Source organism: Amyelois transitella, chromosome 23, assembly GCF_032362555.1.
Source record: "Amyelois transitella isolate CPQ chromosome 23, ilAmyTran1.1, whole genome shotgun sequence".
NCBI lineage: Eukaryota > Metazoa > Arthropoda > Insecta > Lepidoptera > Pyralidae > Amyelois > Amyelois transitella.
Window position 1 is genome coordinate 5718805 of NC_083526.1, and position 17513 is coordinate 5736317.

A 17513-nucleotide genomic window follows, 5' to 3' on the forward strand; every position below is an offset into this window, starting at 1 on the left:
TAAAAGAATATGTAAGGCGAAAAATTAGTAGAGGTACCTAAAAGTTTTACTTTATAATTAGCTGATGATATATTACTTTCTAAGTATTTTTTGAAAAAAATTGGAATATTTTGCCATACATAACTTTAGGTGAACTCTTTAATTACATCGGTACACTCCACGGTTACTTTATACACGTTACTGGAAATAAAATATTCTATAGATGTGTAAAAAAATAAAATAAAAAAAGCATTATATATGTTTTAAGATTGACCAAGAAAATTAACGTCACAAACAAACAAATACAAACCAACTTTTTCTTCCATAAATTAGTTGCATTTTTCACTGTAACTTTATATTTTAACAACACCTGTGTAGCGGAGTTGTGAATGAACAGAGAAAGGATGCGAGGTTCCCAAGACTCAACATATCGATGCTGACGGCCCATCGAAACATATCGATATCGATCAACAATCGGGACGCATCCCTCGCCCACCCAGGTAGATGGGAGCGGAGTGTCAGGTGTGACTTCGCGAAAATGAGGGATGTTATAAGTTAGACTGTGTTCTTTAGATCGTTTAGAATAGGATAAACTTTTAAAATGAACATGCCCGCTATTCCATTTTTTTTAAATTGCGATGCCCATCAATGTTCATATTGTACCTACCTATTTATAAGCAGTACTTATAATTCAACTGATGTAATTTATGATATGCAATTAAGATTTTGAATTGAAACTCCTAAGTAGTCTCGTAGACGCCGCGTAGAACGATCGTAGCCCTCGTAAATGAAAAAACAATACATTTCTTTCTCAATACAGCATTTATTTTCGATTGTAGTTTCAATTGTTAACACTTACTTACTAGGTTTATTTTCTTTCAAAGCAAGTGATTCTTTTCATGCTGAGCAAAAAAAAAGTTGTTTTAAAAGACATATTTTAGGATCGGCTGCCGACTTGTCTGTTAAATCATATGTTGCAAATTTGACTCACTAACTACTTATTGTTATACTTTGTCTTTTGGTCGCTTTTTAAGGCAAGAGATTAAGAGATTTTAAATATAAATTTTTTTAAGTTATTTGGCTAATTTAGGAATTTTAGAAAAAAATCCCTATCTCGCTCTGATCTTGTATATTTTATCATTATTATTTATTTACAGGTTAACACTTTCAATTTCTTTGAACGACTTCTACTCTTAGAATATGACGACCTTCTTTGTAGGGTAAGTGATATTTCTTTTTATAAATACTTACTAACCTAATTTTTTATCTTTGTGGCTCTAGCTTTCAAATCCATTTCATCGTTAGTTTTTTAAGAACACTTACCACTTATTTTAAACTTTTGCCGAACAATTTAATACGTCCGTAAATTAGGGATATCAATAAAATACGACGAATAGTATTAAATATCTCTATTAATTACAAAAAAATAGTATCAGATGATCACTAAACGATTGACCACAAAAACGCAAGCTCCCGCGTTAACCCGATACGGGTTGACAGCTACTTTCCCGCGCAATATGTTATTTTTTTTTCGATCGAGGGGTTCGATACAAACAGCCAATTACGAGGGCGGGAGTGCACTTAGTACTTGAATGATAGTTTAGTGGCCAGCACGGTCCTGAAGACTCGTCTTCTGTTTTTAATTTTTTTTTAAATATTACAATGTTCAGGGCGCATGCTCGGACCGTTAATTTAATTAGTGAACGTTTAGAACAGTGATTATAGTGATGTGTTTTTTTAAATAATTATTGTGATTTGTGAATACAGATGTTGGTAATTTTGGATTTGCTTGTATTTAAGGTCAGTTGAAATTTTGAGATGTTCAGTTTAAATTATAAAGAATGAGAGATATTGAAATTGTGATAGAGGATGAAAACTGTAGTGTAACTAGATGTCGAGTAGGTATGTGTATATCTCTAGTGTATAAAAAAATATGGTTAGGTTCTTATCTTGATTATATTATCGTAAAGTTTATGCATATTTATCCTCCTACGTTATACGTAATATGCATAATTTATTAAATACCTAGTAATAATGTACCTTAACAAATGTACCTACCTACCTATTCAGTTAAAATTTCCAAGATATAGGTGGATGAATAATTCATACATACATACATACATACATAAAATCACGCCTTTCCCGGAGGGGTAGGCAGAGACTACATCTAATTAATACCTCTCACCTATGTCTAATTAATTAGTAGTTCATACCTTCCTTATTTTTTTAATGTACCTATATTTGAATAGATGGAATAGGTTGAATCCTATTTCATGACGGATGTATGTGTAAGTATTAAATTTATAGTTGCGTTTTCGCCTGCGCAAAACGTTGTTCCGTTTCATTATGTGCCTTAAAAATCAGGTGATCCATTTACCCCATCCCAAATAACCATATTTGTTTCATAATAAAAAAAATTGGATTTGCATTATTTATCAGTTACGTTATTATCAAGTATCGTAAGTGTCATAATTATAATATGAACTGGCAGCTTATTATGATGAATGTCTAAAAAGAGTGTTTGCCTCTGCAGAGACCATGGTCATACGACACCCAAAAGAGATAGTACCTATTTACAATTCTACAGTACTGAAAACCAAAGGGCTAAAATACTTGCTGGTCAAATATCATCTTCTTTTATTATATTATGTTTAAGATATATAGAGCTCTTGTCAATGGAGTTCATCCATTAATTACCTTTTTCTGTGAGTTTTTAATTGGTGGTTTATTTGTACTTTTTACTTTGTAGGTACTTACTTTGTATTTTCTTTGATCAAAATATATTTCCTCTTTCCATTAATCTTTCCTTAACCTTAAGTTGAAAAATCATCATATCAGATTAAAACAATGGCTATCATTTTTCCTCTCCTATTTAAAATCATGGAACTTATAAAGTTAGAATTTTTTAATATTTTTGGAATAAGTGAATAAATAGAAAGTAATAATAATCATGTGCGTGTGTTCCCGGCACCAATATATAAAAGAATAGGACCATTCTATCACTGTCCCATGGATGTCGTAAAAGACGTGTAAGTTTAAAAAATTTGGGATTCTACTTTTAGGCGATGGGCTAGCAACCTGTCACTATTTGAATCTCAATTCTATCATTAAGCCTATAAGCTGAAAAGTCTATCGGTCTTTCAAGACAGGGGCTCTGTCTACCCCGCAGGGGATGTAGACGAGATCATATGAATCAATGAATAAAATAATAATATGGTCCCTGAACAATGAGCACGTCTTTTGGTCCGTATTGTAAAACCATAAAATCGGAATGTTATTAAGATCTATGTTCACAGCTCACATAATGAATCATTTCAGTATAAGCGTAGGTATACATCTGCCAAAGCTACTGAAATTTGTCAAGTATATTAGTATTTCGTAGGACTTAAGAACCGAAAGGGGAACTTAAAAACGATAACCTGTAATCTCAAATTTTTAGTTTAGACTACAAACCTACTATAAAGTCGCTTCCCAAGGCTGTCTTTATGTCAGTATGTATGTTTTGATCTTTCAAAGTTCACAACGGATTTTGTAGCAGTTTCTTTTAATAGATAAAATTAATCAAGAGAAAGGTTCATATGTATGAATATTACCCGTGCGAAGCCGGGGTCGCTAGAACAATATACAACTGTGTATTTATGTTTCATATTGTACACATACCAAAGCATGTTAGTAAATAAGACATAGCTATTAGTTCCTCTTAAGAAAAATATACTAAACAATTCAAACACTTAACTCGCCGACTGTACCAAATCTGTTGCCCATAGAGATGGCATCTCTGAATCGCGCCGCCCCTGCGCTGTAGAGATGCGCACCGGGAGGCGGGGCTATGGAGTGCTACGTGCCCAACAACCCGCAGTACGGGTTGGAGGACTGCTGCCAGGGCTGCCCCGGGCTCTGCTGCGACTCCTTGCAACCCTGCATACAGCAGCTCGACGAATTCCGAGAGGACTGTTGCCAGGTAAAGAGAAAAACTATCATCATTGAAACATAACATCAAAGGAAAATGTCAGTGCCGTCCTAGTGTGTTTTGTGACCAACAACCCGCAGTACGAGTTGGAGGACTGCTGCCAGGGCTGCCCCGGGCTCTGCTGCGACTCCTTGCAACCCTGCATACAGCAACTCGACGAATTCCGAGAGGACTGTTACCAGGTAAAAATAATAGACTATAATTCTATCATCAAGAAAGTGTTAGAGCTGACAGAGTGAGTTTTGTGTTCAACGATTACACGTTGTAGTCCCGAAGTAGCATTAAGAAAGGGTAAGTGCCATTAGAGTGAGTTTTTTGAGGAAAAAACCCGCAGTACATGTTGATAGATGGCCGTCAGTGCTGCTCAGGCTTTACTGCGACCCGTTGGAACTCTGCATTCAGAAGCCTCGGCGAATTCCAAGAGGGCTGTTTCCAGGTAAAAAGATCGTTGAGCGAAGTGAGGAAGAACGTACTACGTTAACGTTTTTCTGCCGTCGGTAAGTGTTGTGCTAAGTGAACGTACCTACTCGTACGATGATCAGGGTTATTCCAGCTTGGTTGCGACTCCTTGTAGCCCCGGAGGAATTCTTCTATCTTAAAATTGAAAAATTCATGATGTCGGATTAAAATAATGGCTATCTTTTTTCCTCTCCTATTTAAAATCATGGAATTTGCTGGAGGAATTCTTCTACACTAAGATTATTTCTGCTAGGTCAAAAGAAAAATTAATCTCATCTCATATATCGCATCACACCATAAATCATTAGTATCTATGGATTGGAGGACTCGTTAAAACATGTTGATGTTGAAAATGGTGATAATAATTTTTACTAAACATAGTGAATTAATGCAATTGATTTGATTCATCTGAACTGATTAAGAAGGTATTTTTGAACAAAAATAATGATGCCGTTGGATTCCGATTCGATGATGGATGATTCGCAATATAGTTTATAAATAAAGCGTCATACCGAACTAAAAATCAAAAAGTCTGCTAAAAACATACCTTAAAGAAATTTTTCGATATTCTTAAGGATGTTTCGGTCTTCGCTGTTGTATTAATGCCAATTAAGTAAGTACTTCCTTAACGCAAACCACGGCTTCGTAATAATCTGTACGCAAAATTTTGACAACTTGTAAGATTACTATCTATTAACACGGTCCGAAATATCAGTGATAGAACGTGGCTAAAGGCGGATCTCTTGCGTCTATGGAAAGCGCAACGACGTCAAAAAAAGGTCAAGAGAACAATAACGATGAGACATTCGAAATATTACTTTCTATATACATTCAGTCAGAAAAGTATCGGGAATGGATTATTTATATATGGTTCCAAATTCAAATTTTTGTTTTTTTTGTTGTTGTTAGATTGGCACAACTGTTTTCCATTTTGGCGCGGAGTTTGAGTTGCATCTGTTGTTTACATTAAATACAGTGCTATTTTTAGTTATATCATATCTAGTGTGTATTGCTAATTTCATAATGGATAAAATCATCGAACAAAGAGTTTGTCTTAAATTTTGCATTGCCAATGGAATATCGTGTTCGGAGTCACTGAAAATGTTACAGAAGGCTTACGGTGAATCGACTTTATCAAAAACTCGTACTTATGAGTGGTACAAAGCGTTCAAAAGCGGTCGAGATGTGATGGAAGATTTGCCTCGCTCTGGTAGGCCATCAACGTCTGCAACTGAAGTTAACATCGCAAAAGTGAAGGAAATAGTGACTGAAAATCCTCATTCAACTTTGAGAGAGATAGCCACCGAACTTTCTGTATCTCACGAGTCGATCCGTACCATTTTAACTAATAATTTGGGTATGAAACATGTTGCCGCTCGGCTAGTCCCAAAAGACCTGAATTTTTTTCAAAAACTCAATCGCATGAGAGTCGCTGAGGACATGCTAGAACGAGTCAATTCCGACCCAACATTCATGAAACGCATTGTTACTGGTGACGAGACGTGGGTTTACGAGTTTGACATGCAAACTAGTCAACAAGCTTCGGAGTGGCGCCTTCCAACTGAACCGAAACCGAAAAAACCACGTTGTGCACTCGGAATTCTTGCCGGAAGGTCAAACGGTAAATAAGGAATATTATTTGAGTGTTATGCGGCGTTTAAGAGAGCAAATCCGACGAAAAAGGCCAGATTTGTGGAAAGAAAATTCTTGGATTTTGCACCATGATAATGCACCTTCGCACAAGGCCATCATTGTGAACGAATTTTTAACCAAACACTCAACAAATACCATCGAGCAACCACCATATTCACCAGATATGGCTCCAGCCGACTTTTTTCTTTTTCCTAAACTCAAATTACCACTTCGTGGCACCCGTTTTCAATCGGTAGAAGACATAAAAGAGAATTCGCGGCGAGAACTGACCTCAATTCCGGAAACAGCGTTTAAAAAATGTTTTGATGATTGGATTATTCGTTGGCGTAAGTGTATCGTTTCTAAAGGAGCATATTTTGAAGGTGATAAAATAAATTTGGATGAATAACAAACAGTTTGTGTATTATTGATCTTTTCCTGCTACTTTCTTGACAGAGTAGTATTACCTGCCTGTTTGACGCAGTGGTAGTTCCTAGGTCCTGGGTTCGATCCCCGGTCAGGTCATTCAAGAACCTTTTATTATTAGCCGGAGTCTTAACAAGTATCGTAAAGTCAGTATAAAAATTACCTACTTCGGATCTAGCTCAATCTGTATGATTTGGCCTATTGGTTAATTGGCAATAAGTAATGTATTTTGTTAAATAACTATTAACTATTACTAACTAATATTATCTGGCGGCCTCTGTGGCGCATCGGTAGTGCGCTTGTCTGTGACACCAGAGGTCTCGGGTTCGAATCCCGGCCAGGGCATGATGAGAAACGAACTTTCTCTGATTGGCCTGCGTCTTGTTTATCTTTATAATTATTAATTATAAAATATAGTATCGTTGAGTTAGTATATCGTAACACAAGTCTCGGACTAACTTCGAGGCTAACTCAAACAGTGTAATTTGTCCCGTATATATTTATTTATAAGTATATTTGCCGTGTAGTTCCCGGCACCAATACAAAAAAAAAATAGGACCACTCCATGTCTTGCCCATGGATATCGTAAAAGGCGACTAAGGGATAGCCTTACAAACTTGGGATTTTTTAGGCGATGGGCTAGCAACCTGTCACTATTTGAATCTCAATTCTACCCCGCAAGGGATATAGACGTAACCATATTATTATCCAACAGCAGGAAAACGAAAATTGCTGTCCAGAAAATGGCGTCGAGCTAAACAACATCGACTCGATCGCGCCCTGCGACGTGACCCTCGGCGATGGGGAAGTGACGGACCCGGCGTGGTCGGAGGACATGGGCTCCTTCTCGCTGCCGCCCCTGGAGCTGGACCCGCTGCCTTCACTGTTCCCGTTCTCACCTTGTCCTGGATACAAGTGAGTATTGAGATATTCTGTTAAAATTTGTTTTTTGGATAACTGTCCGAACGTCACAAGATTTTTTGAAAGTTACTAATGAATTGAAATCCTCCCCCTCCTTCTTGATGCGACAACGTCTTATAATTCGATTGAGCCGGCTGCACGCATGAAAAAACATTGCTCATGCGGCGTTACCTCGCTCTGAGGCGTTCCATGTGCAAGCGAGAGCGCGGAACGAGCGACAAAGAGGCACAATCGGCCTTCGCGTTCGGCAGCGTCTACGAGTACCTCCTTCTCTATATAAATACAAATCTATTAAACAAATGAAATTAAAATTTTCCTTTTGAAAAATGTAACCATTCCATCAGTATTTTCTTAAGACGTTGACGAGTTTAACTATCGTCAGTAAACAGACTTTACAGACAACCGATTTTTTAGAAGTCATGATATTTTACGCGAATCGTCAAGTTGTAATATAAGTGTGTAACATAATTATAAGTGTATATGAAGTAAGAGAAAGCCTACCCACCCATGTGGGGAACATGTAAAATGGTTGTCGGAGGACATGGGCGCCTAGTTGCTACTGTCCCTGGAGCTGGACTTTTTGTCTTCGCTGTGCCCGTTCTCACCTTGTCCGGGGCACAAGTCAGTAGCGGGATATTTTTATTGAGTTTTGGTTTCCTGTAGGTCTTTAAATATTTAGACTTGTATTTGAATATGTAATGTAAGTACCTACAGAATATGTCGCCTATTCTCTGAATAAACCGAACATACCTAACCTAACAACAAGCAATACATTATTTAACTGAAATAAAAAAGTCACAAAAATATAGTGTAAAAGATATCAACGAGCTTTTTTTTATATACATATTTGTTGTCAAATTTTATAGTTTGCCCGTAAAACTCGACTCTTTAAAAAATATGCTTTATATGCTAAGAACATGACCTATATGCTTACAATGCTGCAATTCCGATATTTATAAGTTCTTATCCATAAAGTATAATTTTTTTTTGTACTGATACAAAAATTGTTATATACTCTGTCACTGAAAATTGTACCACTGAACTTCTATAAGTGAAATGGCATGTACCCTGAACATGAGAGAAAAGTAGAACAAACATACATATATAATCATTATTATGGGGTAGACAGAGTCCACAATCTCGAAATGCCTGGAAGGCCATGTATGTGAACGCGGACGTCTTTTAGAGTCTTTTGTTTAGTTCTTATCATAAGTATAGTTCAATTTATTTCTGTTTCCGTGGGAATTTTGGAAAATCACCTCTTAATGCACCCAGTTGAAATAGGTGTTAGTTCAAATACGTACGAAGTCAATCAGTCTGCTTCTTCTTTTATTTATATAGATAGGTCTTATTCCTTCTGTCTTAAGTCCCGGTTGCATCCTCACCACTCCGGAGAGGAGCCCGCAGAGGAACCTTTGACCATGGATCCTGGATTGGTCTTTACACGTCTTACCTTCGCAACCTTTTCAGGGGAATTAAACCCGTATTGGATTTTATTTAAATAGATATGATTTATCTTAATTCCATATGCAGTTCTTCAACTTTGTACGGTCTGCTAGCTATGTCTTTAGTTATAAGCCCAGTGGCTCTCATTAGAAAGTTTGTGACGTCATGTCGCTGCGGTCGGCCTACGCCACGGGAGCCCTATGTATGATTCGGGTCTTCGTCTTTGGACTACTTCAGCTCTCACCATGTTAATTAGCTCGCTATACTCTGGCGGCTACTTGGTGGATCTTGTGTGTACCTATAGCTAAGCCCACGCACTCTTGTACATTGTAATACTAGTTCTTATAAAGGTTGTAGTTGTTTTATGGATTTTTTAATTATCCCTCATATCTCTTCCCTGCGACGTTTTACCTAAAGCCGGATTTGCATTACGAAATTAGTGGCTTGAAATTAGTTTGATAAAACTAATTTGAACAGTAATTTCACGTGTAGACGTTCAGTTTTACAATGCATGCATTAGTTTTATGAAATTGGAGTAGTTTCGTGCTATGCGTAGGTATATCTTTTGTAAAACAAATGTCATACAACTAATTTCGTAATGTTAATTCGGCTTTAACGTCACCAGGTGCCATGTGGCTTTTTCAGTATTTCTAATCCTAACAGCTAAATCATAATACCTATAGTCTATTCGAGACTGTTTATTCTATGCCTGTAAGGGAGATAGATAGATCGCCCGCGACTTCGTCCGCATGGAAACCCTATCAATTCCGCGGGAACTTCGAGATAAAAAGTAGCCTATATGTTATTATGGGTCTTCAGCTACCCTACCTACCTACATACCAAATTTCATCGTAATCGGTTCAGTTGTTTTTGCGTGAAAGAGTAACTAACATCCATACTGACATACTCACAAACTTTCCCATTTATAATATTAGTAGGATGTACCTAATTGCGTAATAGATAAGCCTTGTTGACATTCGTAAATACACAAATATGCCTATAACACTTTTGCCGATGACTTCCTAATTTAGACTAATATCACTTTTGCCGTCGACTGTACCTAATTTCTTTCAGCAGGAACAATACATCCGACTGCCGAGAAAGAGGCGGGGGCGAGGCAGCGGACGTCCTTCTCTCGCTGAAGCATGCCGTCGTTCACGGGGACTGCGCTGGCGAGACCGTACACCCACAGGTATAGTCGTCTCTTTCACTTGTATTAGAATATTGCGCGCTAAAACGAGAGAGTAGCTGTCGAAATTCGAACGTCTATAAATTTGTTGCACTTATTGCAGACGTGTTAAGGTTTAAAATGTTGTAACATGATGTGTTACGTCTAAAATGTGAGCTTTAATTCATATGTGTTAGAGGTTTGAATGTTAGGGCGCTTTCACCCTTATTAAGGTAGGAAATTTTAATGGAAAAGCGAAGGGCGTAGTTGGAAATTATTGTAATTAATATAAGGGGCTGGTATGGCTTCATTTTGACTGGATTTGAGTGTAATTGCTTTCGGGTTGTGATATTATACTTAGGTGATATTATATTACGATTTGTCAACGTTCCTATTCGGGATGGGTATTTCTATGTTTATTATGTTCAGGAAGTTTCTAGGCACATTTGGAAAAGTCTAATATGTATGTTTTCACTAACATTAAATCTCATAGTACCTATTGATTAGTTTAAGTTTAGTACTAGCTGTGCCCGTAACTTGGTTTGTGTGCGGTTTGAAATAAGATTTTCTTTTACATAAAAGAATTTTGGATCTAAAAAAATATTTGCTACATTAGTTTAATAAAGTAATAGTTTAAGAAATATTAATTAGATTTATTCCGGTATCTTTCCATTTTTCATATCAATACTAATATTTTTTATGCCAAAGTCTGTCTGTTACGCATTCACGGCTAAAGGTAGAACGCTAAAAATGTAGAATAACAAAATATTGTGGGCTTGTGCGTACAAAATGTAGTGTTTACATTTCATTGGCCAAGGTTATACATGAAAAAAAAATATTGTCACTGAAATTCAATGGATATAAGCATGTAGGATAGGAGTTAGTTCTCTCCAAATATTAACAGCACACTTTATTTGAGTAAGTACTGGAGACTTCCACTATCTTTTGTGAGATTTATATCTGTTTTCACCAACAATTCTTATATTTTAAGTGACAATTGAAACATATTTTGTGTAATTTTGAATATCGATAAAACATTGATAGTGCGAGCTCTTTACAAAACGTCACTTAACTAGGGGGTTACTTAACAGGAATGAAAATGAAGTTAGACCCTAACTGATTTTAGGAGGCCCCTAGCTAAGGTGATACTTAATGAGGGGTATGTTAGTCATCGTTGGTGAAAACGGGCATTTAAAAACCGTAAATTTAATGGACGTTCAATAAAGAAATTCTGGGTATGTATATACCTAAGGCAAGGCAAGATATAAGGTGTATGAGCACACTGACGTTTCCACTCACGTAAATATTTATATATCTAATAATCTAGTTAACTGTAGTTCCTGTGGGTATTTCGGGAAGTCTTCTCTTAGGTCAGTCCTGGACCATATAAGGGCCAAATTTCAAATCTGAATACCCAGTGGTTCTGGCTGCACGTTGATATGTTTTTCGTACATACATATAGTCACGTCTACATACCTTGAGGGGTAGACAGAGCCAACAATCCTGAAAATACTGACAGGCCTGGCTCAGCCATTTGGCCTAATGATAGAATTGACATTCAAATAGCGACAGGTTGCCAGCCTATCGCCTAATAGAAGAATTCCAAGTTTAAATGCTTACGAGAGATGAGATAGAGATGGAGTGGTCCTGTTCTTTTATTTATTAGTGCCGGGAACCACACGGCGCTGTGTTTTTTCATACCTAAAGTTGTCTTTTTCATCACAGATGATGGCTCACGGTGGCGGCGCGTACCCGTACTACGAGCACTATGGCGGGGCTCCGCTGTTCCCGACCATGAGTGTCAATGTCTCTATGAACATGACCATGCATGGCTGTCCACCCGATCAGCTGTGTTCACAGGTAGGTCTCGTTCATCAACAGTGATCATCATAACTAACTTGTCGTTTAATATAATCAAATTGCATACATACATACATAAATATGGTCACGTCTATATCCCTTGTGGGGTAGACAGAGCCAACAGTCTTATAAAGACTGATAAGCCACGCTCAGCTATTTGGCTTAATGATAGAATTGAGATTCAAATAGTGACAGGTTGCTAGCCTATCGCCTTAAAAAAAGAATCCCAAGTTTGTAAGCCTATCCCTTAGTCGCCTTTTACGATATCCATAGGAAAGGGATGGAGTGGTCCTATTCTTTTTTGTACTGGTGCCGGGAACCACACGGCACCAAATTGCATCCCCCCTTAGCGATCATGTTTTGCTACCATATTTTATCTTACGTACATATGTACATACAAATAGTCACCTCTGTATCTCATGCGGGCCAGACAGTGTCAGTCTTAAAAATACTGTTAGGCCACATTTGGCTGTTTGGCACGTATCATACGTTATGCCACTTATAATGCCAAGTCCGCTTTGGTGGTCACCGTTACCGATTTCCGATTACCCAATAATAGAATAGGATCTTTATTTGCTTTCTTTATTTGCAAGATCTTAGGGAAGAACGCTATGATTTGTCTATGATCACGATATTAAATCTGCCCAGATTATAATTACTTAAATAAATATGTATGTAGGTACGGGACGGAATTACATAGCCTGAATTAGCCTTAGAATTAATATTCGTGACTTGTGTTACGAGATACCTACTATAACTCAACAATACTCTCTTCTATAATAAATACATCCAAGACCCAGGTTAATCAGAGAAAGTTCATTTCTCATTAGGCCCTGGCTGGGATTCGAACCCGGTTCGGTGTCAGAAACAAGCGGTAGTGACCGCTGTCTAAAATATAATAAACGCAGATGCTTACTTTTCTTTTTTTTTACAATTTTGCAGGTTACTTAAGTTTTTAATTAAAATTTCAAAATCATTTCAAAATCATTTCGTGTGCCGTGTGGTTCCAGGCATCAAATAGAAAAAAGAATATGACCACTCTATCACTCTCCCATGGATGTCATAAAAGGCGACTAAGGGGTAGGCTTATAAACTTGGGATTCTTCTTTTAGGCGATGGGCTAGCAACCCGTCATTATTAGAATCTCAATTCTATCTTAAAGCCAAATAGCTGAACGTGGCCTATCAGTCTTTACAAGACTGTTAGCTCTGTCTACCCCGCAAGGGATATAGACGTGATTATATGTATGTATGTATGTACATTTTTCTCTCCCAGGTACAATGGAACCAAAACGCAGCCGCACCGTCTGTCAACGTTGTGTACCCTCAAACGCAAAACGTCATAAGCCCCACTACCTACCCCTCGGCTACCTACTCCTTCACCGCGGACTTCCGAGCTCCCAACCAATCGGATCCCTTAATTACAGCCACTTCCACATTCAAACCTATCATACAGAACGCCCAAAAGCCGAACAACTATGGAATATTCCAGCAAAAAGGAAACTACCCTCAGAAAAATCCACAATTGAAGAGATCGCCTTCGAAATTGTACATGCAGGAGAGTCCAAAAGATCAGAATATGGGGGGTTACACGATATTGAATCACCAGGGGCAGGTGCATCAGGATTACGGTTACACGACGTGTGTTAATGCTTCAGGGAAAGTGCAGGTTAGCTCCGACTAATAGATTTGTTTTTCCAGAATTTAGTAAATATATTTAGACATGGGTATAAATATGCTGGTGTATAAGCTGGAGTTACTTGATTCAAGTCTTAAAAAATTGATTGATGAGTTAAAGTTATTCAATAAGTGAATTAGTTAATGTGAGATCAAAATTGGGATAATCTGTATATTTTTATATGTTTCTTTAAATTGTGAATTTTAAGGGAGATGTTCAGCTGTGGCTTCTTGCAAACAAGAAGATGAAATAATATCTAACTTATATATATAACACACAGGTAGGAGCTTTGTGGTTCCCGGCACATGTGTGTGCCGCGTGGTTCTCGGCACCAATAGTAAAAATAAGAGGACTACTTCATCTCTTTCCCATGGATGTCGTAAAAAGCGACTTAGGGATTGACTTACAAGCTTGGGATTCTTCTCTTAGGCGATGGGCTAGCAACCTGTCACTATTTGAATCTCAATTCTATCATTAAGCCAAACAGCTGAACGTGGCCTTTCAGTCTTTTCAATTCCGTTGGCTCTGTCTTCCCTGCAAGGGATATAGTGTAATATGTACGTATGTATACAGGTGGGAGCTTTAAGCGGTTGTTCCGAAGACGACGAACAAAAGCCGAACCTATGCCGCATTTGCGGTAAAACCTACGCGAGACCAAGCACCTTGAAGACCCATCTCAGAACGCATTCTGGTGAACGGCCTTACCGGTGTGGCGATTGTAACAAGAGTTTCTCACAGGCTGCCAACCTGACTGCGCATGTAAGGACGCACACGGGACAGAAACCTTTTAGGTAAGATTGATCATCGTGCTTAGGTATTTCATCATCATTACATCGGTGATCAAGCCCACACTGGACCGATAGAGGCAAATATCATTAATTTACTTTTTACTCAAAAAAAAGTTAGAAAGAGAAATTGTTAATATCGTTACTGAAGATAGATTAGTGAATATTGTAAGTGGGTACTTAAAAGCTGTTCAGCCAAGGTAAAGTAATAAATTGGCATAAAACAGTCTAATGAAAAGAGTACTAGGCTGCTACGAAAAGTGTTTCGTAGCAGCCTAGTACTCTTTTCATTTCACTATCCGCTACAAAATTAGTCGTAGCGACTACGAGCTACGGCCGTATGCTACGAACTTTCATCAGTGTTGTAGCTTGTCGTAGTAAATTCATAGATTTCCGTAGCACTTTTATACATAATATACGCAAATACATAAATTACGTTTCTATTCCTGACAGGAACGCTAAGGCCGTTCATAGCATTTGGCTTAGTTTCCGGATTGAATTCAGTAATAATGACAGATTGCTAGCCCATCTAGTCTAAGAATCCAAGGTTTAAGCATTGCTTTAGGTGCCTTTTAGTCTGTTTATACAAAGTCACGCGGTTCGATCAGCGCTGGTCACACGCTCGTGTTTATAAGAGCATAATAACACTAGATAAATAACCTCGTTTCATAGAAACGCCGTTCAAACGTGTCGGTTGCGTGACTCGCGCCGTCGGCAAATTTAAATTTGCAACAAAACGCGACTATTCGTTTCACAGCGCTGCGCCGGTCAAGCGTCACTGTGAAACCAGCCTTATAATCTATGCAGAACACAGAAAAATCCCAACGTTCACCGGCAAAGGAAAAGTAATATTTTTGTGACAGGATATTTCATTTCCGTGCCGTGTGGTTCCCGGCACCAGTACAAAAAAAAATAAGACCACTCCATTTCTTTCCCATGGATATCGTAAAAGGTGACTAAGGGATAGGTTTACAAACTTGGGGTTATTTTTTTTTTAGGCGATGGGCTAGCAACAAAAAAAAAATTCAAAATTCAAAATTTTTATTCATTATTATAGGATATTATTATATCGCTTAATAATTGTCGTATGGTTTAACAACTTAGTTGACGTCAAATATATTACTTAAAAACTAAGTTTACTGCCGCTTCCAAGGCGTCAGTGCAGAAGAAGCGGTAACAAACTGCACTGCAGCATTTTCTTTAACAACGTCAACTTCACAATATTAAATTATACTTAGAATATAATGTGGACGGGAGAATACATTGTTCACGGGAGATTTATATATTTATGAGATTTAATATTGAAAAAAGAAATATATATATATATATATATATTTTATGGATTGCCAATTTTAAAAAGATTTATGTACAGAGTGTACTGAAATTTTGATTTAAGTTCAAATTAAACTACAATTAATTACGAGGTTCCTGTGCCATTCACTACAACAACCTATCACTATTTGAATCTCAATTCTATCATTAACCTAAATAGCTGAACGTGGCCTATCAGTCTTTTCAAGACTGTTGGCTCTGTCTACCCCGCAAGGGATATAGAGGTGACCGTATGTATGTATATTTCATTTTTTGTCCAGGTGTCCGATTTGCGACCGCCGGTTCAGCCAAAGCTCCAGTGTGACGACGCACATGAGGACACATTCAGGAGAGAGGCCGTATCAGTGAGTGTCTTTAACATAACAATTCATAACACTTCAAATAACGATTAGTTCTACATTCATTCATGTTTTTTAATGTAGACAATGTGCATTCGTCCACGATTTAGATATAAGAGAAAAGAGAAAACAGATCTATATTTGTAAATTGACGTCCGATGAAAATGCTGCAGTGTAGTTTGTTCCGCCGCTTCATCTACACATGCGCTTTGGAAGCGGTAGTAGTTATAATTAGATTTAAGTGATGTGACGTCAATAAGTGATACTTTGTATCCAATTTTGAAAATAAATCTATTCTATTATCTATAAATAATTAAATTAATAAACGAATATATTGATGGAAGGATGGAACCAGCAATGAAATGTTTTGATCAAAAATAAATATTCTTTCTTCTTTTTGGATGAAGTTTTATTCACAATTCAAAGGTTGCCCGGAGAGATAGCTTTTAGTGACTAGGTCGCCTTTTGCGGCAATGTTTTTAAATACATGTGAATTTGATGTAATTTGGAGGTTGGTTTTGTAAAGCGATAACATTATAATTTTCTGGTCTGATTTGGATGAAATTAAAATGTGTATAAGATTTGTTAATAGATTTTTTTAAAGTGCCCGCGAGTTCTAAGTTCGCGGCCAGCGACATATTTTATAGGTTATTTTAGTTTTCTTCATTCACTGTCACTCACCACCTTACCCTGAAAACATGATGACTGACTGTCCAAGTCCTTTTTTAAAACGTTTTTTAAGTTTTTTAATGGACTTTTTTTATTTTTCTCAACAGATGTAGATCGTGTAAGAAAGCGTTCTCAGACAGTTCGACGCTGACCAAACATCTCCGAATACACTCCGGGGAGAAGCCTTACCAGTGCAAACTTTGTTTGTTGAGGTAACTCCTTAATAATTAACTGTTAATGCAACTTGTAAAGGGTCAAGGTCCTGGTAAAGGGTCAGGTCAAGAGTACCCGAAACCGGCAAATGTTTTAATCCGCCACTGAAGTACAGTCCGTGCTTACCTCTCCGGGAAAGAGGCGTGATTTTATGTCTTATATATCTAATGTAACTTTTCCTCTTTGTGTTAGTCCCAATAAGTTAGGTTACAATCGAAAATCGAGAGGAGCCCGGATGCGGATTCGCCGTTCGACCATGATCTCGGATATATCAAGTTTTTTTCACGAAACAACTCCCATCTGATATCAGCAACCTTTGCAGAGAAACCTAACCCATATTGGATCATACGTCTCACTATTCTGATCTTCTTATTTCAAAGTTTAAGAGAGGCAATGTAAAATAGATTTTATGGTCTAAGGTCGTATTCCGACAACAAAGAAGGAGTTATTCGATAGTTATTAGTCTTTTTTCTTTTTCAGATTCTCTCAATCAGGCAATCTGAATCGTCACATGCGCGTGCACGGCAACATATCAGGAGGCATGCTCGGCTGACATTTGCAACGATGCGGCCTTTCCGCCGTATACATGTGAACGCAGTCTAACTTTGTGACGACATCTTGAAAATATTCGGAAGCAC

At 37.6% G+C, this 17513-nt stretch overlaps 1 protein-coding gene across 1 annotated transcript; it reads left to right on the forward strand.

Annotated features, from left to right (window-relative positions):
* Positions 1-3808: 3808 nt before the first annotated feature.
* Positions 3809-17428, forward strand: LOC106130724 (protein glass). The gene is made up of 9 exons (XM_013329627.1): positions 3809-3940; positions 7182-7381; positions 9908-10025; positions 11727-11861; positions 13137-13529; positions 14112-14329; positions 15916-15999; positions 16770-16874; positions 17356-17428. The coding sequence occupies exons 1-9, from the start codon at positions 3809-3811 to the stop codon at positions 17426-17428; spliced, it is 1458 nt and encodes a 485-aa protein (XP_013185081.1).
* The last annotated feature ends 85 nt before the right edge of the window (positions 17429-17513 follow it).

What these genes read in the sequence shown, in the direction of transcription:
- LOC106130724 (XM_013329627.1), top strand. Translation starts at nt 3,809, where the DNA reads ATGGAGTGCTACGTGCCCAACAACCCGCAGTACGGGTTGGAGGACTGC. An exon ending in CCGATCAGCTGTGTTCACAG is followed by an intron (nt 11,862 to 13,136) that starts GTAGGTCTCGTT and finishes TTTCTCTCCCAG; the next exon opens with GTACAATGGAACCAAAACGC. An exon ending in TGCAAACTTTGTTTGTTGAG is followed by an intron (nt 16,875 to 17,355) that starts GTAACTCCTTAA and finishes TTTCTTTTTCAG; the next exon opens with ATTCTCTCAATCAGGCAATC.